Source organism: Bactrocera oleae, chromosome 4, assembly GCF_042242935.1.
Source record: "Bactrocera oleae isolate idBacOlea1 chromosome 4, idBacOlea1, whole genome shotgun sequence".
Lineage (NCBI taxonomy): Eukaryota > Metazoa > Arthropoda > Insecta > Diptera > Tephritidae > Bactrocera > Bactrocera oleae.
The window spans coordinates 366,336-391,245 of NC_091538.1; the positions used below are offsets into that span (position 1 = coordinate 366,336).

A 24,910-nucleotide genomic window follows, 5' to 3' on the forward strand; every position below is an offset into this window, starting at 1 on the left:
AAGGTTGTGGACTTTGCTAAATGTAAAAAATGGTTGTGGACTTGGCTAAATGTAAACAAAAAGGTTATTGACATTATAAAATGTAAACAAAAGGGTCATTGACCTGCAAAAAGTAAACAAAAGGGGCATTGAACTTATAAAATGTAAACAAAAGGTTCATTGACCCCACAAAATGTAAACAAATGGTTCATTGAACCCAAAATGTAAAAAAAGGTTGTGGACTTGGCTAAATTTAAAAAATGGTTGTGGACTTGGCTAAATGTAAACAAAAAGTTCCTTGATCATAAAATGTAAACAAAAGGGTCATTGACCTGCAAAAAGTTAACAAAAGGGGCATTGAACTTATAAAATGTAAACAAAAGGTTCATTGACCCCGCAAAATGTAAACAAATGGTTCATTGAACCCAAAATGTAAACAAAGGTTGTGGACTTGGCTAAATGTAAAAAATGGTTGTGGACTTGGCTAAATGTAAACAAAAAGTTCCTTGATCATAAAATGTAAACAAAAGGGTCATTGACCTGCAAAAAGTAAACAAAAGGGGCATTGAACTTATAAAATGTAAACAAAAGGTTCATTGACCCCACAAAATGTAAACAAATGGTTCATGAACCCAAAATGTAAAAAAAGGTTGTGGACTTGGCTAAATGTAAAAAATGGTTGTGGACTTGGCTAAATGTAATCAACAAGGTCCTTGATCATAAAATGTAAACAAAAGGATCATTGTCTTGAAAAATGTAAACAAAAGGGCAATGACCTCATAAAATGTAAACAAAAGGGTCATTGACCCCACAAAATGTAAACAAATGATTCATTGAACCCCAAATGTAAACAAAGGTTGTGGACTTGGCTAAATGTAAACAAAGGTTGTGAGCTTGGTTTATTTAAAGCAAAAGGGTCACTATTTCACATATGTGTTCCCAAATCGGTCGATTTGTGAGTTCTAGTATTAAAATTTTTTTTATGTAGAAATTAAAATAAACTTTATTGTTTATAGCTGATAATAATAATTCGCATAATTATTTTGATAACTATTGCACTCCATTGGCAATATTGATTATTATGATTATTGAAATATGTCGAGATAGCAACTATGGCATGTGGAAGCAATATGATACACGCAATAATTAAAGTAGTAAATTAATTGGCAACATTAGTAAACTAAGTAGTTTGGCAGCAGTGGTGATATTTTCAATTATTTATTAAACAATTCTGTGTAATAGCTTTGTTATTCGTGCCACAATGGCGCAAAATGAATTTAACACATTTCGAAGTTATGTCAATATACTAAGTGATCCTGCAGCAAAAGAGGAAATTAAGTTTAAAGCTGCACAAGAGCTTAGTGAACATTTTGAACTAATTGTACAAAGTCCGTCATATCCTGCATTTTTAGAACTAGCATTGAAAGTGTTTATAAGGATATTACAGGATGGAGAGCCGCAATTCATTCAGGAAAATAGTTCTCAACATGTAAGTTATATTCACATACATGCATAATAAGTAAATGTTATATAGACTATTCAAATCCTACTTATTGGTAAGATATTAGGTGCTGTAATCGAGTTTGTTTAACGTGGGACTGGCTGGGAGAAATCCAGCTGTTTCGATAGAGTGAGTCTAAAGAGAGGGGATGTAAAAAAATGTTGACTTGTTACCTGCAGGTCATTTGTTGATATTCCGAGGTCAAAACTGGATATATAGGAGTTATTCTTTGGAAGCGAGTGTGTAAGGGTGTATAGTGCTTCCATTGGACACTTTGATTGTTGTGTAAGATGAAAAATATATTTAGCATAGTTGAAGAATGTGTTCTTGATGTCTCTAAAAGACGGTTCTCTTCAAGCTTCTGCTGCTTGAGGTGATTTTGATGCATAAACACGTTTCGGTATTCAAAAAACGTTAAAAACGAGATGCATTTGTTAGAAAATTTAAACGCTTTGGATCACTTAGTATATGCTATGTATCTCCATTAGCACCCTCAATCACCCACCCAGCACCATCAGAAGTGTGGCCGTTGGCGAAAATGCTCTTTGATAGGTTAATGTGTCATTCTTTTGCGGTCACTGGCGTACAAACCGGTTGCAGTAGGTGGTTGTCACTAGATCGACACAAAGGGATATATAGACACAAAGGTGCGCTTTAATTAGAGACATTAACCGTTAGCTTAAAGTGAGCAGGAGCACAGCAATCGGCAAAAAAAAAAATTACGAATAATACTAAACGCTTTGGAGTAATAGATGCTATTGGCTTTCGTTATCACTGGCAATCATCCGCCAAGAACCATCAGCATTGTAACAATCCTCTAGCGTTCACCATGATCGATGTTATATGCGCACGTATGGTCTTTTTTTACATTTTGGGGCCTTCTGGCTACCGGAACGCTATGACGGTGGTCATAATTTGTCGAGCAGGTTGGTGATTTGACGATAAACATTTTCTCATGCCAGAGCAGAGGTTTTAGGTCTTCAAGTGATCTAGAATGTCCATAGACCTAGCGCTAGAAGGTAAAAGGATAATGCGTTCTTGTAATAGTAACAAGGGTGCCCTTTCTTCCGGGTTCATCTGCTTTGCAATTTTCTAAGGGTCTGATGATGAAGTTGCTTGATACCTGTAATAGTGAGGACAGGCACTGCTTAACTAATTTTGATCGCACAGTGCACGAGCTCATAAGAATACGAGAATGATTATCTCCTTGAAAGAGACTGCACTTAGGAGCAATATATCAACTGCTACCCTAGAGGCAACCACATCTGCTTGAAAAAAACTGCAGTGACCGGTAGCCTGAAAGTATGTCCGACGGAGAATTCCTTACAGAAGACCAACTTTGCCTGATCTTCAATCCGCATTCCGATGGAACTATATAAAATTTGTATGCCCTCCGAAACCTTTTCGATAAAAATTTCCCTTTTGTCCGATCACATCGTGTTTGTTTGTTTAATGGACTTCCCGTTAAATGTTTTCGATGACAATTTATTTGCACTCCCCTCCAAACAAGGTTTAGACTCATCGCTATAAAAACAACAACATTATTTATATACAATATATAAATTAATTTTTTGATATATTTATATTTACTATTCATTACATACTTGTATGTGTATAAATATTGCGCCAAATTTTTAGTATCTTAAAATATTTTGAACGTTTGCACCTTATAAAAGAAAAAATCACATTGTATAATTGTAGATAAGAAAATTGATATTGGAAATGATTCATCGACTACCTATAAGTGAAAATTTACGACAACATGTAAAACCCATAATTTCAGTAATGCTCAAGATTTTAAGAAGCGATAACGAAGAAAACGTATTAGTTAGTCTAAGAATCATAATTGAATTGCATAAACATTTTCGGCCATCATTTAATCCAGAGGTAAGTGTCGGTTAAGCTAAAATATGACATTGTAGGTAAAGATTTTTTTTACAGGTTCAACATTTCCTTTTGTATGTAAAGGATATATATACGGAGTTACCAAATCATATGAATAAAATTTTTGAACAGAAGCAGCAGCCGATGCGAGTAAAAGATATTAAAGAGTTAAATATCGATCATCTATTATCTATAACATATGCTCCAAGGGTAATAAATGTGGAAAATTTACAAGACTCACCTCCACAAGTAGTAAGTTCACTTAGAACAATCACACTGAAGTCATAAAGTAATAAAAAATATTTCAGTTCAATCTTTTGCCGAAAGGGGTATTGTCGTTAAGGGTATTGCAAGAGTTACCCATAATCGTTGTATTAATGTATCAGATATATAAAACAGCGGTACATCAAGAAGTTTCTGAATTTATTCCATTGATTATGACTACAATAAACTTACAACCTTCTGTTCAACATAGGTGATATATGAATTTGTAGATAATAGAAATGAAATCTTAATATTATTGTTTATTTTCTTTTAGGAATTCAGCGGACCTTAATAAAGAAATATTCGTTGATTTTATGGGGGCACAAGTTAAGACTTTATCATTTTTAGCCTATATTGTTAGAATATTTCAGGTAAAATATATATGAAATAACTTAACCAAATATTTACTAAAAAGAATTGATTTAGGACCTAATACTCACACATTCAGCTTCAGTTACTAATGGAATGCTTAGTTTAATGGAGCTATGCCCAAAAGAGGCCGCTCATTTGAGAAAAGAGTTGCTGATAGCTGCTCGCCACATTTTTGCAACGGATCTTCGTCAAAGTAATACCTATATTACTATTTTAAAATATTTTTCATTTATGAAAATTCTGCTGTTTTAGAATTCGTCCCTATTATTGAGAAGTTGTTCAATGAAGATTTATTGATTGGAAAAGGAGTTACTTTGGAATCTATCAGACCTTTAGCATACTCAACACTGGCGGATTTAGCTCACCATGTGCGACAGAGTTTGTCTCTGGATGTACTAGAAAAAGCAGTAAATTTATTTTCAAAAAATGTTCATGACGAATCTCTTGCAACTGGCATTCAAACCATGTCTTGTAAATTATTGTTAAACTTAGTGGACTGCATCAGGCAACACAGTGAATTGGATGCTGTTAAAGCAAGAAACATACTGGTTTCGTTATTAAAAGTGTTTGCCTACAAATTCAAAACTATAGCTAAAATTCTATTACCTCCAATCATAGATAAGTGGTGAGTCTCTATTACACACTAGTTAAACAATAAATAGTTCATTAAATTCTTGAATTACTAAATAAAGAAACAAATTTTGGTTACTTAACATATTAAGATTATACATATATTCAGTTACAATAAATATTACTAACTCATACACTCAATGTTAAATAGGAAGAGTCAGGCTTCCTCACAGTCATCGAGTTTATCACCAGGATCTTCAAATTCAATCGGTAACAACAATTATGAATACAAGGATGGCTTTACAGTGAGTAATATTGTTAGAAATAATTGACTAACTTTGTTTTAAATAAATATTATTGCTTAAAGGAAAATACAGCAAGTGATCAATCAATGAAAACGAATATTGGGAGCCACTGGATATGCCCTGCTAATATAGTAGAATATCGAGGTTTGGTTAAAACCTTAGTTGGTGGTGCCAAAACTATTACTTGGGGTTTCATAAGTTCTAAGGTATAGACAATAAATATTACTTAAACATGTATAATATATGTTATATTTGTTAAAGCCTGTTTCCGCCGACGTTGTAAAAAGTAATCAAGAAAAGTTATTTGATTCAAGTGAGCTAAAAATTTATATTGATTTGGTTTATTGGGCGATGGAGGCTTTAGATATATATACAATAAGTATCGCTACTAATAACCAGCAAAGAACATCCAACCAGGGACCAAGAACTAAAGAGGAAAAAGAAGTTCTGGAACACTTCAGTGGCATAGTAATCACATACAATTCAAATTTCCTTGACTTTTTAAATATATAATTATATTTTTAGTTTCTAATGATGCATCCTCAAAATTTTCAAGAAGTTTTTGCAACTACTATTGATTTCATGGTCGATCGGATTTCTAAAAACTCCTCGCTTCAAGTTGTTGCGAACTCGTTCTTAGCGAATCCTACAACATCACCTCTATTCGCAACTGTTCTAGTTGAGTATTTGTTAGGAAAAATGGATGAAATGGGTTCAAACATTGATCGTTCACCTTTATATTTGCGATTGTTTAAATTGGTATTTGGAAGCGTTAGTTTATTTCCAGTGGAAAATGAGCAGATGCTTCGTCCACATTTGCATAACATTGTCAACAGGTCTATGGAATTAGCATTAACGGCGGAAAATCCATACAACTACTTCCTACTATTGCGTGCATTATTTAGATCAATTGGAGGAGGAAGCCACGATTTATTATATCAAGAGTTTTTGCCACTACTACCAAATTTACTAGAAGGATTAAATCGTTTGCAGAGTGGATTTCACAAACAGCACATGAAAGACCTTTTTGTTGAGTTATGTTTGACTGTACCTGTTAGATTGTCTTCTTTATTACCATATTTGCCAATGCTTATGGATCCTTTAGTTTCTGCTCTTAATGGCTCGTCAACATTAATAAGTCAGGTAATTTTAAAATGGATTGATTTGAAATTTTCTAGACCCAAACTTTTCTGGATGAAAATAATTAGCAAAAAACGATTAATATTAGTTAAAGTTCTTCTTTTTTTTAATGTGTTAACAGAGAGTAAAATTTGTCAAATCTGAAATGAAGTTGTTCTTTTTTGTAGAAGTTTAAACATATATCGTATATTGTATGATAAAGTTAACTTGCATTAAAAATTTAATTGTTTAGAATATGTTTGCGAAGGAAATTAGGATAGTAATAATATTTATAAACCATTTGATATTTTTAATTTTAACAAATCTATTTCTTATATCAATTCTTTGCTGCTGCATTTGCTTTTTTTTTTATAAAATTGAAACTAAGGTTATTATATTATATGCTCTTTCATTCTCCCTAGGGTTTGAGGACTTTAGAACTTTGCGTAGACAATCTACAACCAGACTTTTTGTATGATCACATTCAACCTGTGCGCGCCTCTTTAATGCAAGCTCTTTGGCGAACGCTCAGAAATCAAGATAATGCTGCTCTTGTTGCATTTCGTGTACTTGGCAAGCTTGGAGGAGGAAATAGAAAAATGATGACAGAGCCACAGACATTGCAGTTTAGAGAAAACGATGCCGTACCCACTGCAGTTATTACTTACTTTCAAGATCACGATAAACCTATTGATTTTCCAGTGGAAAAGGCTATTGAAACTGCCCTAACGGCCCTTAGTTTTAAGACAACAGATGATTTTTACAGAAGACAAAGTTGGGAAACTATTCGCTGTTTTTTAGCCGCTTCTATTAATCTTGATGATGACAAACATACTTTGCAGAAATTATTTTTGCACAACAGTTTCACAGAAGGGAACATCATGATTTCACCAATCATTCAAAGTAAATTAGAAGAAGATAATTCACGTAAAACACATCAGATAGCATTGACTGGAATGCTAGTGGCCTCCGCAATAAAAGAGCTACGAGAATCAGTTTTTCCCGTTATGGTTGCCGTCGTTCGGCACTATACTATGGTAGCCATAGCTCAAGAGGCAGGTCCGTTTCCATATAAGCATTACCATAGCTCCCAAGGTGTTGACCCACTTGTGCTGATCGATGCCCTTGCTGTATGTATGGGACATGAGGAAAAAGAATTGTGCAAGCCCGGTCATCTCTGTATGGAACTTATATTGGAGACAGCAAGCACAATAATGGGGACAAAAGAAAGAGCATGCCGATTACCATTGATTCAATACCTTGTTGAAAAAATGACTGCACTTTGTTATGAGCGACCATGGTACGCTAAAGTAGGCGGATGCAAAGCTATCCAATTTTTGTATCAGCATATGTCATTGAAGTCTCTTTATCAGCACCTATTCACATTTTTAAAAGCTTTTCTTTTCGTTTTAATGGATTTGGAATGTGAAGTATCCAGCGGTGCTATAGATGTAGCTAAGAGTAACTTGAGAAACATGCTCCAATTATGCATGGTGCCTCTAGAAAATGAAAACAATAATGAAGATATAATTACTTTTCAAAATAAAGCAATGTATGAAATTGTTCATGAGCTCGTTCGACAAGTAACAAGCTCCAACGCCTTGGTTCGAGAAGAGGCAATGTCGTCACTTAATTTCATTGCCCAATTACAAAAGAAAACCGTTTATGAGATCATGGATCCACATAAAGAGGTTTTAGCGGATATAATACCCCCCAAAAAACACTTGTTAAGACATCAACCGGCGAATGCACAGATTGGTTTAATGGAAGGGAATACCTTTTGCACCACTCTTCAGCCAAGGCTTTTCACGATAAGTATGATTTTTATACGCATTGCAATCATGTATACCATTTATTGATCAAGTTATGATGTTTTAGATCTTACTAACAATTACCACAGATTGTTTTTTCACGAGTTGTTAACTCTTAGTGAAGCTGAAGATGCGACTCTTAATAAGTTGGATTGTTACAAAAATGTGCCGAATCTCATACCACTACGAAAAAGCGCTTTGAAAGCATTGGCCGCTTGTCATTATATTACTGACAGTCAATGCAAAGAAAAAATTATTAACATCCTCTTCAAAGTAATGGAGAGCAACAAAGAGGAATTACAGGAAGCAGCATTTAATTGCACAAAAATTTTTATATCTGGAATTCACATCGATAAAGAAAAGGTAATTTACACTTATTACGTACCAAACTACAATATATAAAATATTTTAGAATAATTCAGAACACTATAAAAACTTATATAAAAAATACTTATGCGTGCATGAAAAAATCCTTAAAATGATTACAGTTCTTTTTTTAAGAGCGTTTTTTACCACCTGACACATACTTGTATATCATGAATTATGGAAACTTTAAAAGGGTATCTGTTTTTTATGTCTACATTTAGTTCAAAGGAACGTACTTTTGAAACATCTTAAAAAGCTGCTCAGCTCTAACCACATTAACAATGTTTTTAGTAATTTAAGAAGAAGAACAACGATTCTTCATATGATCCATAATAAAACGAATAATTAGATTCAGAATTTATTTTAAGTAGATAAATGTGATATTAATTTTTTAACTTAAAATATCTATGTATATAGTTACAAATAACGTGTGTAATATTATATATAATACATATATATGTTTTACAGGTTCATGCTGGCATGCGACCATTACTTTTAACTTTGGGCGATCATCGAAATCTTTCATTAACTGCAACAAAAAGGCTTTCGTATTTCACACAATTATTTCCTCAAATGTTTAATGAAAAATTAAGCGAACAAATACTGCAGCATTGTCAAAAAATTTTAGAAATGTCAATTACGACTCACAAATCAAGCACTAATCAAGGCGGAAACTTTTTTACGATTGCTAAACGTGATGAATATGAACAAAAAGTAGTTACTTTAATTGAGATGTTTCATCAAATAACAGCAGCTTCTCCAAAATACATTGACAGTCTCTGTCAGCTTGTATTGAAAACCGAAAAAAGTCTGATGATCGAATCGTCAAGTCCGTACCGCGAACCTCTAATCAAATTTTTACTTCGATTCCCTTCTGAAACCGTTGATTTATTCCTTTCTGATGGCATTATAGTGAATGTTCAGTGGAATAGGTTCTTTTTATATTTATTAAATCACAAATGTGGTCAACCATTTCGTTCTGTTATAAAAACACAAAAATCCAGTATTTTGGTCAAATTTATAAATGGAACATTGAATTCAAATGCACAATTCGATCAGTCACAGAAATATGAAGCGCTGCATCAAGCCGTTCTGTTAGTACATACAATCATGGAAAAAGACGAACAGTGGATTCCTACACAAACGGACATTGTGTTAGCATTGAAAAAGTTATGGGAGACAAACTTATATAGCACGTGTAAAGATAATGTTACTTGTGATTTGTGGCATTTAGTTGGAATGATATTATTAAAATATTTTTCGCACAACACCAATGATATCGATTTACTGTTCCAGCTGCTACGTGCCCTATGTTTACATTTCATTCCGGATTTTCATTTTCTAAGAGAATTTTTACAAAACACTGTGGCTCAAAGTTACACCGTGGACTGGAAGAGAAAAGCATTTTTCCATTTTGTTGAAAAATTTAACGGAACATCGCTTTCTGAAGATCTTAAGGCAAAAATTATAACAGCTTTGCTTATACCTTGCTTCGTTGTTAGCTTTGATAAAAGGGAAGGAAATAAGTTGATAGGGGCACCTCCAACATCATATACCGACGACGATAGTAATGTAGTATCTGTATTTATAAGTAAAGTTTTTGACCCTGACAAGCCATATGCAAATGAGGATGCCGTCAGAATCGCCTTACTACAATTCGCTTGTCTACTTGTGGAAAGAGCTTCACAGCATATACATGACGGTGATGCTAATAATAAACGACAGGGTAACAAACTTCGCCGGCTAATGACATTTGCTTGGCCTTGTTTACTTAGTAAAAGTTCCGTAGACCCAACTGCCCGATATCATGGACATCTTCTTCTGGCTCACATAATTGCTCGATTGGCTATACACAAAAAGATTGTTTTACAAGTATTCCTTTCATTACTAAAGGGTCATGCCCTTGAGGCCAGACCTGTCGTTCGTCAGGCTCTTGATGTTTTAACCCCAGCAATGCCTTTAAGAATGGAAGACGGAAATACTATGTTGACCCATTGGACCAAGAAAATAATCGTTGAAGAAGGACATTTAATGCAGCAACTATTTCATATTCTTCAATTGATTGTTCGACACTATAAGGTAAAAACAAAATCAAATTAACTTCAGATAGCATTTTAACTAAATATGTGAAACTCTTCTGAAGGTATATTATCCTGTTCGCCATCACTTAGTGCAACATCTTATTAACTATATGCAACGTCTTGGGTTTCCGCCCACTGCGTCGTTGGAGCATAGAAAGCTAGCTGTAGACATTGCTGATGTCATTATTAAATGGGAGGGACAACGTATTAAAGATGACGAAAAGGACGCAAAATCAGAGAATATAAATGGCGATGATGGGGTGACGGTATGCGATAATATAAATAAACGGGCATCTGATGAAGCCAATTTACAGCGCAAGAAAACTATCGCCACGGATGGCTCGCGAAATCATATTAGTCAAAGTAATAGAATGATTGCTGTAGCTTTGCGGATTGGTGATAATTTATACTTTATACATATTAGGTACAGCTGGCATTTCTCAAAGCCAAAAGCTAGATGACGGTTTTCGTTCGTTAGAAAAAACTCATTGTGACACAGTGCTTAATTTTCTCATTCGCCTTGCATGTCAAGTAAATGATAACCAACCTGCAGTTATTTCTCCTGGCGAGGGATTATCTCGGAAGTATGTGCTCCTGAGTTTCCATTTAATCTTATATTGGTTATAAACTATTTTATTTTTAGATGCATAATACTTTTAAAATCGGCAATGCAAAATAAATGGCCCCAACCATTCGAACTTAAACTTAATTGGTTGGATAAGGTTTTTATGACTATTGAAACACCAACGCCAAATTTAAGTAATATTTGCACAGGATTAGATTTTGTAACATTTTTAACAACAGTTTTACCCGCTGATCAATTACTGCAAACAATAAGACCAATCCAAAGAGGGCTTTCAAGCTGTATTATTCATCAAAATACACGGATAGTTCGTCTAATGAATGCATTTCTCACAAGGCTTATGTCAATTTTCCCTCCAGATATAAATCATAAACACGAGGATCTTGATACATTATATAGTGCTATAAGCAAAATGATTGCTGACAATTTGACTTTATACGAAAAAAGCCCTCAACCCAATCCACCCTCTTTATTTGGAACTCTAATGGTATTAAAAGCCTGTTCATCTAATAATCCAAGTTATATAGACAAGCTTATGTTGCAATTTATAAGAGTTTTGAACCGATTGACAAAAGATCATCTGAATACGCAAGGTAATGGACAACCTATGACAACCAATGCCGATAACGTAGAATTACTAGTCCTGTCATTGGATTTAATAAAAAATCGAATAATAATTATGGGCGTTGAAGTGCGAAAATTATTTATTGGAAATATTCTTGTTAATCTCATAGAGAAAAGCTTGGACGTGAATGTGTTAGAATCTATAATACAAATGCTCGATGAATGGATCAAAGCGAAAGAACAAAATCCCACAATGCAGATACCTTCTATAAGAGAAAAATCGATATTATTAGTAAAACTTATGCAATATTTGGAGAAGAAGTTTTCAGATGTAAAAAAATTGAATATCCAATTCTTAGAAATAGTCAACTATATATATCGAGATGAATATTATAAACAAACTGAATTGACAGCTAAACTGGAAGGCGCCTTTTTAACCGGTCTACGATGCCAGGATCCGCAAATAAGATCAAAATTTTTTGAGATCTTAGATGCATCAATGAGAAGAAGACTTCACGATCGACTTCTTTACATCATATGTTCGCAAGCTTGGGATTCTATTGGCACACATTATTGGATAAAACAGTGCATTGAACTATTAGTGCTGACCACCAATACAATGACAGAAATACAAAACTCATGTGAAGCACATAAAGTTCCTAGTATTAAATCAGTTATAAATCTTGCTGAAGGTCAGGACAAAAGTAGCTTCGTTATATATACTTCATCCCAGGTTGAATCGTTTGATAATACGCAAGTTGAAGACAAAGAAGATGTATTTGACAACGATCTTGAATCGAATTGGAGTGTAAATCGCAGTAGTGATAGTGACAAGGAAAATCCGAAGCGAAAGCTGCAGGCTCTTATTAATAAACAAATTGAATTTTTGGAAGCTAATCGAAAAATTAATACGGAACAATTAATAATAGCTATTGCTCAATTATGCCATATGGACATACAGTTAGCTGAAAGCGTGTGGTTAATAGTTTTTCCAAGATTGTGGACAATTTTCGACGAGGAGCAACAGCATTTAATTGCAAGGGAACTTGTCCCATTTCTTTCTTCTGGTAGTAATGTAGTCCAAAAAGACTGCTTTCCAAGTGCACTTAATACATTTGTAGAAAGTTTGATGCAATGTGATCCTCCCATATATATTCCACCGTATTTAATGTCCTATCTAGGAAGAGCTCACAATTTATGGCACCGAATGACTTTAGTACTAGAAGAACTCCATCATGGCACTAGAAAAATTTCCGCGGAAAATTCCGAAACAGATCTGAACGATACATTTTCAGCTGCGAAAAAGAACGTAATATATGATTCTCTCTCCCAAATGTATGCCACTATGCATGAAGAGGACCTTTGGGCTGGCTTATGGTTAAAGTATGCGCATTATCCAGAGACTAATATTGCAATAGCATACGAGCAAATGGGATTTTTCGAAGAAGCTCAAGGAGCGTATGATTTGGCAATGTCGAAATTTAAACATGACCAAGCCAATGGACTAATTAACACAGATGTTAATACTGAATTGCTTCTTTGGGAAAACCATTGGATACGGTGTGCAAAAGAATTAAATCAGTGGGATATTCTATTGGATTATGCTCAAACAAATAAAGAAAAGAATATGTTTCTAATTCTTGAAAGTGCATGGAGAGTACCAGACTGGAATTTAATGAAGAACGCAATTTCTAAAACAGAGCAATCTTTTGCAAAGCAATTTGGATATAAAATTCATTTGTACAAAGGCTTTTTGGCGATACTACATCAGGAAGACCGTCAACTTCTAAATGTTGAGAGACATATTGAAAATGCATCTGCGTCGTGCATGAAGGAATGGCGAAAGTTGCCATCTATAGTTTCCCATATACATTTACAGTATTTACAGGCTGCTCAACAGATAATGGAATTACATGAAGCCAGCACTATACATCAAGGCTTAGTTCAATCCCGAAACACTTCTATTCACGATATGAAGGCAATTGTAAAGACATGGCGAAATCGTTTACCAGTAGTTGCAGACGATTTATCTCATTGGAGCGATATATTCACATGGCGACAGCATCACTACCAGATAATCACACAGCACCTTGAGCAGCAGTCAGATCAGGGAAACACCATGCTTGGAGTACATGCCTCAGCCCAAGCAATAATTTACTTCGGAAAGATCGCCAGAAAACATAACTTAACTGGAGTTTGTCAAGAGACGTTGTCTCGAATATATACCATACCATCAGTACCAATTGTAGACTGTTTCCAGGTAAGCACTTAATGTACACATTACAGATTGTTATTTCCAGGCAAATCGAATTGAATTTCTATAAATAGATTTTTATACTTGATTGCATAAATTAATTTAGTAATTCCTAAAAGAATGATTAGTCATTTACTGTTTCTTTATTTTTTTATGTACATAAGCTAGAGCTCACAAACAATAGTTGAGCTTTAAAGTGTTATTAACAGTCAATGTTTCGACCGCATTCGCCCTGAATTCATTAAGGTAAAGTTCTTTTTGTCCACCAAATAATTATTGTTCTCAGCTAATGAGAGATTTCGGAGACTGAAAAAATATAATAAGATGACATAGACATAATTCATTGTTTAACTATATTTGGTAAACACTAATGTTGTAAATATTGCAAATCACAAGGTTTATAGAAATTTTTAACATAAAGCTAAACCGTACCGTGGACACCAGTACTTTTTGGCTCTTAATTTACATTTAGATTAATCTTAATAATTTTTATGTTTATTAATTTACTTAATATACAGGCTTTTGTAGTGAGTGAATATTAGATGAAAATCGTAGGGGCACACATATGTTGCATACAAAACTTTTTAACATAGCACCAATAGTAGCCAAGTAAATCGTTCCAAATAATTTTTATGGATATCTGTTATTTGGCTGTTCTCATATAAATAAATGTATATGGACTACTATTCTTATTAAATTGTCTTTTTTAGAAAATACGACAGCAAGTGAAGTGTTATTTACAAATGGCCGCTTCTTCGGGAAAAACAGAATTAAATGAAGCTCTCGAAGTAATAGAATCAACAAATTTAAAGTATTTCACTGGTGAAATGAATGCGGAATTCTATGCCCTAAAAGGGTTACTTTTAGCTCAGATCGGACGATCCGAAGAAGCAGGCAAAGCTTTTAGCGCAGCGGTTCAACTTCATGACGGTCTAACAAAAGCTTGGGCCATGTGGGGAGATTATATGGAACAAATGTTTCTTAAAGATAAGCAAATGGTGCTAGCCGTTAACGCGATAACTTGTTATTTACATGCTTGTCGACACCAAAATGAAAGCAAAACGAGAAAATATTTGGCAAAAGTTTTATGGTTTTTGTCCTACGATAACTCAAGTGGTACCCTTATGAGTACTTTAGAAAAATATGTGGTAGGCGTACCACCTTCGTATTGGCTGCCATGGATCCCACAACTTCTTTGCTGTTTAGTACAGTACGAAAGTAACGTTATTTTGAACTTATTGAGTCATGTAAGATTGAATTCCTGTAGTCCAAATAGTAAAATTTTTCAGTCGCTGACTACAAAGCTATAATATTATTTACAGGTAGGACGTTTATATCCTCAAGCCGTGTACTTTCCCATTCGCACATTGTACCTAACATTAAAAATTGAACAAAGAGAAAAACATAAAACTGCTGAACAAGCCGGGTGTATGGGGAAACTCCAAACGACGGTAAGAAAATTAAAGAATATAGTTTATAAAAAAAACTAAACACGCTTTTAAAGCTTAATATAAGCTTAATGTAATAATAAGTAATAATTACCGAAAAGTACTTGCATTATTGTGAGAAAAGCGTGGTATACTGGATATACGAAAAATATGGAACAAAGCACTCGCGTTTTTCTCACAGTAATACAATTTATTTTTTATTTACGTTCATTATTACTGCCTGATTATATTAAGAGTTATTTTTCACATTTTAGTTTGATAAACTTCGAAACACGTTTTTTAACTTTATTTATTATATAGCCACATGTAGTGTTTTCATTTTCTTTAAGTATAGGTTTTAAAAAGGTAAATTTATTATTCAAATGATTGCCTCGATAGTTGATGCAATTAGTAGTAGTGTTTCTCAAACTTTTTATTGCTTGGTTATAGTGTCACCTGTTCACCTGCTAAACACATAAAACATTCATATATACTACAAATCGTCACCTAAAATGAAAACAACGTATCATCAAAAAATTCGGAATTGAGTTTTTTTTATATATACTATTGAGGGATCTCTCTATTATAAAAAAATCCACTGAGCTAATTGTTTTTATACGTTAACAACATATTTCCTCATCTAACGGTTGTTTATAACACCTGAAATTATATGTATGATATTGGATATACTATAGTTTAATGCCGAAAATGTGTATAATCGGTCCACGAATTACCCATATAATGATTTTCGCTATTCTAACAGACTATACGAAATATCTCGGTCAATGTGGGAGATATCTTCCTTAAATTGCATGAAAACATGTTGCTGAGTGTACTTGAGCAATGTCAAAAGTTAATGCAATCACTCCAAATTTACGTCTTTCCACCTAACTTTAAACCGTTTATGTTGGTCAGTATGTGTGGTATTTTAATTAAATTCAATACGTAAAATGTGTTGTGGCTTACGCTGAGTATGATTGAAATCGGTCTAGATCAGTGGTCGGCAAAGTTTCAGATTCAAATTATTTATATTTTGGATGGTAATAGGATGTCGTAATTGGGCAATGGCAATGGAATCCGTCTAGACCTTGTTCTTAACTTCATATCCTCAATATGATATAATAATTTCCGGTTCTCTGGACTATTTTATATCACATCTGAGTTAATTACGTTAAATTTGATAATAAAGTAAAGAAACTAAGCCAGTTATGACCTATAATTAAAGTTAATAAGTTACTATGTATTATTTAATCTATTCACGGTGTCGTCTAATAACAAACTTTAAATTCTTACGCAACATTTTTTAATATAAAGTTTTGTTAAAACTTTCCTCTGCTTTGATCCTTTTGATTTGCGAGATTATGAATAGTTTGGTTACACCCATACTTTGCCCTTCCTTACTTGTTTTCTTTTTATCCATAATAGTTGGAGTAATAATAGAAGAGGTAATAGAATCACAGTTCTATTCATATTTGAGCTTCTGATTTTAGTTGTAAAGTAAAACCTGGGTCGAAAAAAACATTTGGCTATGGGAAGAGATGTCATAACTTTGAAAAATATTGGAAACCCTGTGGAAGGAATTGTTGAGGGGCGTTATGATAAGTATAGTCATTGTGAAGGAGAATACAATAGAATTGTTGGGAGTGTATCTAATTTAAACTGACGTTTGATTACATCCTACCTCGAATGGTATTAAACGTTTTTCAATATTTTCAGGTTATCGACAGTCAAAATACTGGACAATTAGTGAACGCACAAACTAATTCTGGATCAACAGTTAACCCGATTAAAGCAACGCCTTCTATGTGGCGTTGTTCAAAAGTTATGCATGTTCAACGTGAGATTCACCCAACAATTCTCAGCTCGTTAGAAGGAATCGTAGATCAAATGGTTTGGTTTAGAGAAAGCTGGACAGAGGAAGTACTGAGACAATTACGACAGGGTCTAATTAAGTGTTATGCAATTGCATTTGAAAATAGAAGCGCTGTTAACGAAGCTACAATTACCCCACACACCCTACATTTCGTTAAAAAGTTAGGTTCGACATTTGGCATTGGCATCGAAAATATACCGGGATCAGTAGCAACATCTGCCTCAAATTCAGCGGCTTCTGAATCCATAGCGCGTAGGGCTCAAGTGACATTTCAGGATCCAGTCTTTCAAAAAATGAAAGAACAATTTACAAATGATTTCGATTTCTCCAAACCGGGAGCTATGAAATTGCATAACCTTATTTCAAAATTAAAAACATGGATAAAGGCGCTAGAGGCTAAGGTTAAAAAGTTGCCAACTTCATTTCTCATTGAAGATAAATGTCGATTTTTGTCGAACTTCAGTCAAAAGACAGCGGAAGTAGAATTGCCCGGTGAATTATTACTGCCGTCTTCTTCACATTATCATATTCGCATTGCAAGATTTATGCCACGGGTGGAAATTGTTCAAAAAAACAACACGGCAGCAAGAAGGTTATATATTCGTGGTACTAATGGAAAAATTTACCCATATTTGGTTGTCATAGACACTGGACTCGGTGATGCCCGAAGAGAAGAACGTGTGTTGCAATTAATGCGAATGCTTAACTATTATTTAGAAAAACAAAAAGAAACTGCAAGACGCTTTCTTAACATGACTATTCCCAGAGTAGTTCCTATTTCGCCACAAATGCGCTTGGCTGAAGACAATCCTACAAGCATTTCTTTAAAAGAAATTTATAAGAAGTGTTGTCTAAAGCTTAAAATAGATCACGACCTGCCGATTGTGAAGTATTATGATCGCCTCTCTGAAGTTCAGTCGCGAGGTACTCAAACCACCCATACCGTATTGTGTGATATATTTTGTGAAGTACAAACCACAATGATTCAAAGTACTTTATTTAAGAATTGGGCTCTTAATAGATTTCTTTCTTCTACTGATTTCTGGCAATTCAGGAAAATGGTGAGTTTAATTTTTATATAAAAACATATATGAAATTTTATTTTTCCTTTTTATAGTTAACACTACAGTTAGCACTTGCGTTCTTATGTGAGCACGCTCTTCATTTGACTAGATTGAATGCAGATATGATGTATATACATCAGGACTCTGGTTTAATGAATATTTCATATTATAAATTCGATATTAACGATGAGAAAGAAGAGCTCGACTCCAATAGACCCGTACCCTTTCGACTTACTCCTAACATTGCTGAGTTTGTAACAAATATTGGAATAACAGGTCCCTTGTCTGCGGCAATGGTGGCAACTGCACGCTGCTTTGTACAGCCAAATTACAAACTATGCTCCATTCTGAAAGCAATCCTCAGAGACGAAATAATTGCTATACAAAAGAAACGCATTCGTGATAATAAACTTGTAGAACCGTTACCGGAATCAACCATTGATATGAACGCTATGGATAACACCATCGGTTTGATCAATAAAGCTGTCGCAGTTATAATGTCACGTCTAAATGCTATTTCATATTTTGATAATACAGAATCTAAAAAAGTAACAAATTTGATACAATCTGCAATAAATCCAGATAATTTATGTCGGATGGACCCTGCATGGCATCCGTGGTTGTAAAATAACTAAACGCATTTCTTATAATATATTATACTTATGCTTAAGGATTTCATGTGACAATTAAATGAAAATTCATACAAAACATATATGATAACATATTGTTATTAAAAAGCAAACACATTTTTTTTTTATCATAATGAATATAAGTACATACCATTTGATTTTTTAATAAAAAAATGAAATATATGCATACATATATTGTAGTGACTGTCTTAACTTAACTGCGCACAGAAATATCAAAGTTGATTTGGTTTTTCGTATATTAAGTATTTTTTGTTAAAATTTTCTCTTTAGGTTTGTCCCTCTGTATCAAACAATATTTCAAAAACCACCATTACTGTGCGTTCAACAAGATTATGTAAAAGCTGAACTCTTTTAATCTTTTAAGATATTTTTAATGTTCCGTTTATTTTAATTTAATTACGTAAACCCAAATCTGTCTAAAGTATTATTTGTCGCAAAATTGCTCGAATCTTATCGGTCAATGATGGTGCGCCTGCGCCTTTTTTTTTGTCGGTTGCGCAAATGTTTGATTTTTTACAAACGGCATGTATATGCAAATATATTTGTACATGCGCATGAAGGAAAGACAATTTCTAAAATATAGACATACAAATATGTAAGCGCACTTGGTCGCCAGTGGCCGAAAAGGATTGAAAAACCATACGCGAACATTTAAAATCGACCATAGTGAACTCTAGCATATTGGTGCGCTCCTGGAGACCTGCTTCTGATAATGAATGCATGTTCTTTTAGGCAATTCGAAGTGTTCAAACCACCACAAAAAAAAACAGTAAAAAAGAAAGAAATATACATAGATATGTGGTACATACAATAACAGCGATATTTATTTTATGAAAAATTTCTTAAGTAATTAAATTTGAAAATAATAGCGGTCTAAGGCACACCCCAGTTGCATCATACCGGTTTCATTTGCTGCTTTATTCATTACTGCTAAAAACGCTTTGTAAGACTGCAAATTGGAAGACCAAACTTTGATGCTACCACCGTTGTATAGTAGTTAGCGATGAGGACCAGTGGTTCATTTCAGTTTCAACTAGTAATTTTCAGATAGTAATAAAATGCGCTAACATCTTTATATACAAGACAATGTTACAAGTAAAAATAATTCAAAAAACATAAATTTATTTTGGTTCGTTATCGGTTTTTTATTTATAACCATTGGTTGCTTTTTGGTAATTATTGAGTATCGTGTTGTTTTTGACGGTAGACAATTTTTCAAAATACATTCGGCATTAGTGTTGATTAACATAAAGCACATATTTCTCTATAATATACCTATACGGTTCTTATACTTTTATGAGTATATATTTTGTATGTGTTTGAAAAGAATTTCTATAATAATTTATTCTTGCGTATCTTGATGAGTCAATAAGAGTCGGGTTAATAGAAATTTTTTATCATGTCCTTCTAATACTAACTGATTTTTCAACACCTCGACCATATTTTTGTTGGCATCCGATACGGCGTAAAAATAATAAAGTAATAAGATTAGAATAAAAAAACAAGGTATAACAAATCCAGGTGTTCCGAAGAAAAATACAAAATCTTTGACAAATATTGGCATCCTCATGAAAGTCGACAATGGCGCATCCCATACCGTTTTTAGTTCTTTAAAAGGACCACATGACGTAGATGGTGATACTTCAGCAAAGGCATAAGTTAATACAATTACGGAAACAATGAATGATATCAAGAGGACAGACATAAATAGTGAATTAGAGCGCGAAGTTCCATATAATATTTTAGTTGGTTTCGAATTTATGAGACATTGAAACTTTTTTATGTAAAACATTAGAAACATAATTCCTATAATTAAGGCCGGCAAAAAAGGCATATAAAAACTTCCTATCCAGCAAATTGTTTGCAAATATACAATATCCAAAGCATGCTTGGAAAGTTCAAACTCTTGCTCACAAGTAAATTTTACGAAATTGTTATTAAAATATATTGCTAATATAGCACGGGGAAGGTTGAAGCAAAAAGTTACAAACAAATGACTAAAGAAATCTGTTAAAACAAGCTTGTAGAATTGCTGGCCTACAAATGTTTCCCAACATTTATATGGAACAGATTTCGTAACAAGAGTATCCGAGTTTGGTATTACAATATAATAGAACCGGCTTAGTAAAATAAATAAAGAAGCTAATCTTAAAAATATCATGCGGATTAAGCTGATTTTTATCACAAACAAGGGAGAATACTTTTCAAAAGAACACAAATATTTAAAAAAAGCTGGCAGTAAAAGATTTAAAAAAACAATGCAAATATATGGTGCGAAATCAAAGAATAGCTCAAGAAGTTGTATCGAAAGCGCCCCCTCAGCATTAACAGTATCATATGAATTCACTTCTCCATAATTAATATTAAGAAATTTACCATGACCTTGCATCAAGCTCATATTAAAGAGTAAAAATATTACATATGCTGAGAGAATTAATGTAATAATAACAGAAATGTTAATAATAATTCGTATCATAATAAGTTTTAACATATAGTCATTCGAGCGGTTATTTCTTTCAGTTTCAATACGTTTAGAATGAATTGAGCTTTTGAATTCATTAAAGACTGCTTTATGCTTAATAACACTTGATTTCTCATTATGAATGCAAAAGTCCCAACCACCAAAAGCAAGGTTGCAATACTGGTAAAACTGCCATCGGCCATTAATAAGGCGATCTTTAAACTCACGGGCAGATGCTTTTACGATGAAAATTAAAGTAGTTGTAAAGTAACCAAGCACAGCGAATATATAAGCAGAAGATAGGTCGTAATAGAATGAATGTTGCTTTTCATTATAAGTGGAGTTAAGGGTGTCTTTAAACGCAATTCCAACTGATTTATTGGAATATCCTCCATAAAACATCAGTGATATTTCCAGTGCTCCAGTTCCTTGTACTATATCAAGAAGATTAAACGATCCACCGCTCTTTAAATCCATATAAGGTTTTTGATCAATATCTTGTGTAAGACAATTATTTGACCGATTTAAGTTTTGTGGTAGCTTACATTTGTCATATTTCTCATATGCCATAATATTTGGAATTATTACAAATATAATTATTAATAGGAATGTAACACAGTTAAGATAAAAAAGCCATCGTAAAAATATAAAGTATGCAGCTACACCACTACCAAAATGTCCCTCGATATCCTTCAAAGATGACTGCCACAATTTAATAATAGTACTAAATTTGGTCCACTCTAAAGCAATTTTTTGCCAAGCTTTGCGATGTTTCCATTTAAGTTGGTTAAATCCTTGCAGACGTAGTTTGGTTGCATTCTAGAATGAAACAAAATTTTTTTTAAAGTAAAAGTAGCATGCAGCTTCAAATTCTAATGCGTGTTTTATAAAATGATATTTAGTAATTCGTATTACATAGCATTTGCGTAACGCAGAAGGTATTTTGTTAGGTAAGTGAATTGAAGTAAATGAAAATGTACTGCCAGTTCAAAGAAAAATTGAAATTCTTATTTATGCAGATACTGTAAAGTCCTGAAGACTCTGTGAGTCGTTAGGGTCTAATTAAATCGTCAGATACCTAGAGAAACCTACACTGTATTTTATTTTATTATTTTATTTAATGTTGGTGAAAATAATACAAGCAGCGACCAACATCCGGCGTCTGCCGTTGGCACCGATATCATTGGATTTGCAAACGTCGTCACTAGTTAAACTTTCTCTAGAATGGCCATCAGAAAAGGGAAGCCAATTTCAAAAGAATCAACAGCAGGACCGACCCGAGTCTATTTACTGCCCTAGGCAAATACCAAAGATTCCGCCGTTCTAAGCTTATTTTGCGTTAACAACAAAATTTAACAAATTTATAATTTTTGAAAATTATTTAGGTAATTTTATTTTAAAAAAAGCACTTATATTTTGAAGGTTTAACATAATTATTTAAAAAGATTATAATTAGTAGTACAGAAAAAAGGTAGTAATATATATTTTTGCATTTCATTCGAAAATATGAAACTATGATTTTTGTATATTATATACATATCAAATAAATAAAGCAATTTTGAAAATTATTTAACATTTTAGTTAAATAAAATAAATGAACAAATAAATAAAGTATGTAAAGACAACTAGCCAAAATTTCGCCCTAAAATTATTGCTCCCTAGGCAATTGCTAAACTTGCCTAAATTGCCTGATCAACAGAAAGTGTTAGGCAAAATTAAAATGCTATATTATCTACATATATATATATATATATATTACAGAGGTTCCAGTAAAAATCCGTAGAGGTATTACGAGTTCACCATGGTATATTCGTAATGAACACATTCACAAAGATCTTTGTATTTCTATGATAAAGAAAGAAGTCGAGGACAGCAGAAACAACTATGAACTTAAACTCCGTAGATATCGAAATCCATTAGCTAATGCTTTGCTACAGTTCTGTAATCAAACCCGCATAAAAAAGAAAGATTTACCAGCCTTATAAAGAGTAACGTATCACCAAAACTATTGTTAGGCTTTAAACAAGCAGATTAAATAAATAAAGATATACTAACAAAAATGTACATATATATATATATATATATATATTACGTGTCACATTGTTTGTCTGGGATAAACTCCTAAACTACTGAACCGATTTAAATAAAATTAAGCACACTGGGTGGTTTGATCCAACTTAAAAGAAAGTTTATATCTGAATTTATAGTCAAAACATTTTTTTATTGCAAATTATTAGTTTATTATATGACATAGGGTTATTCGTATAATTCTAACAAATGATGTTGTAAGTTAATTTATCCGCTGGATTAAGCAGATTGCACTATGTTAAAAGTCAAAACACTTCATATAAAGTAACTTTGCCAAATGGTTGGCGAACGACATAAAACAATATAGAAATAATGTTAGTATTGCGAAAAATACTAATATTCCCTCGAAGCATTGCGCAGAATAATGTATATTTTAAAAATTATTTATTTTTCTTACGCTCATTTTCTTTCGGATCTTTTAGTAATATACATACATATAAAAAATAATAAGTTATATATTAAAAAAAAACATGTACCAGGATATATAGAAAAGAATCTAATAATATAAAATTCTTTCATTTAGCAGTTTTCTTCTGTAGCAAATCTGTGGTACTGATAAATTCTAGTATTTGAAATAAGACGCATTTTACCTAATATTTTGCTTACCTGCAAATCCAATTTAAATTCCTTTTTTTGGTGCATTGCTAATGGTAATTGTTTAATTTGAAACATCTCTTCCCATATATGTTCCTCGTCATTAATGACTTGGGATAAGTCAGGGAGCAAAGAAAATTGCCCATCATTTTGTTGATAATTTCTTTGTGTAGTTGAAGGAAACTGTTGCCAGCAAATTTTCTGTTTTCGATCCAGCTGGGTGTAATTCCGCTTTGAAGTGCCTACACGAGCGCAAAAAATATAATAATGGTTATAATTATTAGGTATATTTGTATGTATATACATGATTATATTAAAATTATTTGATTCTTTCTATTTATGTATAGAAATTAAAATAATTTTGGGCCGATAAGTTATACATAGTAATACAAAAAAGTCCATTCTAACCTAGCCTGTTTTGTTTTGACGGTAGTAAAGTAGTTATTGCTATAGGATTTTTGGCGAAGCCATCCCAATCTGCACAATAATTCTCCTGATAAAACTCGCATCCTGCTTCTTCCCAACCGTTAGTTTTTTTAGTTTTTTGCTTATTTTTAGAAACGTCAGACATTATCAAAACACTAATTAATAACCACAATTATAAAAAAAAATTGTTTGTATTTATTATTGTCGGCGTTGCCGTATAAATTGAAAATGCTGTATTATCATCATTTTTGTGTGTATTTTTATTCCCTTAAAGCTTCGCATGTTACCAGACATTTCGACTGCAACCATTTTCATTTACATTTTTTGCCATTGTTGGGGCACACTCATTTGGTTGTGAAGCCAGAGAATGTTGATGAGATCAACATAATAACAGAGTATGTAAATTATAACCAGAGAATGTTAATAAACAGAGAAGGCGCAAATGTTTATTAACATTCTCTATTGTCACCTTGAATGAATTCGCCTTTGACTTTTATATATTCCTAGAAATATTTACATTTAAAAACTCAAGCAAATGTTGATGATACATATGTATGTATGTATGTTAATTGTCTGCTCGTGTTATCAATTTAACACAAAAACATTAAAACTGGATGAAGTCAAAAAATTTACTAATTGTTTATTTTATACATACATATATTAACAAAATGTAC

At 33.0% G+C, this 24,910-nt stretch overlaps 2 protein-coding genes across 4 annotated transcripts; one reads left to right on the plus strand and one right to left on the minus strand.

The window, feature by feature from the left end:
• The first annotated feature begins 1,166 nt into the window (after positions 1-1,166).
• On the plus strand, positions 1,167-18,839 carry Nipped-A (Transcription-associated protein Nipped-A). Of its 2 annotated transcripts, XM_014234792.3 has the most exons (21): positions 1,167-1,468; positions 3,182-3,367; positions 3,422-3,616; positions 3,673-3,839; positions 3,903-3,999; positions 4,055-4,193; positions 4,253-4,625; positions 4,782-4,875; positions 4,938-5,081; positions 5,137-5,343; positions 5,401-6,018; positions 6,417-7,809; positions 7,873-8,168; positions 8,640-10,250; positions 10,315-10,615; positions 10,677-10,836; positions 10,896-13,659; positions 14,364-14,900; positions 14,976-15,104; positions 16,797-18,014; positions 18,071-18,839. In XM_014234792.3, the coding sequence occupies exons 1-21, from the start codon at positions 1,241-1,243 to the stop codon at positions 18,641-18,643; spliced, it is 11,430 nt and encodes a 3,809-aa protein (XP_014090267.2). In that variant the 5' UTR covers positions 1,167-1,240; the 3' UTR covers positions 18,644-18,839. The 2 variants fall into 2 exon arrangements, with proteins under 2 accessions (XP_014090267.2, XP_036230151.2); XM_036374258.2 differs by lacking the exon at positions 1,167-1,468 and having other exon boundaries at positions 3,283-3,367; positions 3,409-3,616.
• Positions 18,840-19,787: 948 nt separating this feature from the next.
• LOC106617577 (transmembrane channel-like protein 7) lies at positions 19,788-24,467 on the minus strand. Of its 2 annotated transcripts, none has more exons than XM_014234874.3 (3): positions 24,219-24,467; positions 23,823-24,052; positions 19,788-21,947 (listed from the first exon to the last, which is right to left on the minus strand). In XM_014234874.3, exons 1-3 carry the CDS (start codon positions 24,379-24,381, stop codon positions 20,010-20,012), a joined length of 2,331 nt encoding a protein of 776 aa, XP_014090349.3. In that variant the 5' UTR covers positions 24,382-24,467; the 3' UTR covers positions 19,788-20,009. The 2 variants fall into 2 exon arrangements, with proteins under 2 accessions (XP_014090349.3, XP_036230152.2); XM_036374259.2 differs by lacking the exon at positions 24,219-24,467 and adding an exon at positions 24,115-24,208.
• Positions 24,468-24,910: the final 443 nt, after the last annotated feature.

Bases quoted from the DNA above. Each gene is read 5' to 3' on its own strand.
- Nipped-A (XM_014234792.3), top strand. From the start codon at position 1,241: ATGGCGCAAAATGAATTTAACACATTTCGAAGTTATGTCAATATACTA. The intron at 3,840-3,902 runs GTGATATATGAA...ATTTTCTTTTAG, and splicing joins CAACCTTCTGTTCAACATAG to GAATTCAGCGGACCTTAATA. The intron at 7,810-7,872 runs GTATGATTTTTA...ATGATGTTTTAG, and splicing joins GCCAAGGCTTTTCACGATAA to ATCTTACTAACAATTACCAC.
- LOC106617577 (XM_014234874.3), bottom strand. From the start codon at position 24,381: ATGTCTGACGTTTCTAAAAATAAGCAAAAAACTAAAAAAACTAACGGT. The intron at 24,053-24,218 runs GTTAGAATGGAC...GCGCTCGTGTAG, and splicing joins GTCAAAACAAAACAGGCTAG to GCACTTCAAAGCGGAATTAC. The intron at 21,948-23,822 runs GTAAGCAAAATA...GTTTCATTCTAG, and splicing joins AATTTAAATTGGATTTGCAG to AATGCAACCAAACTACGTCT.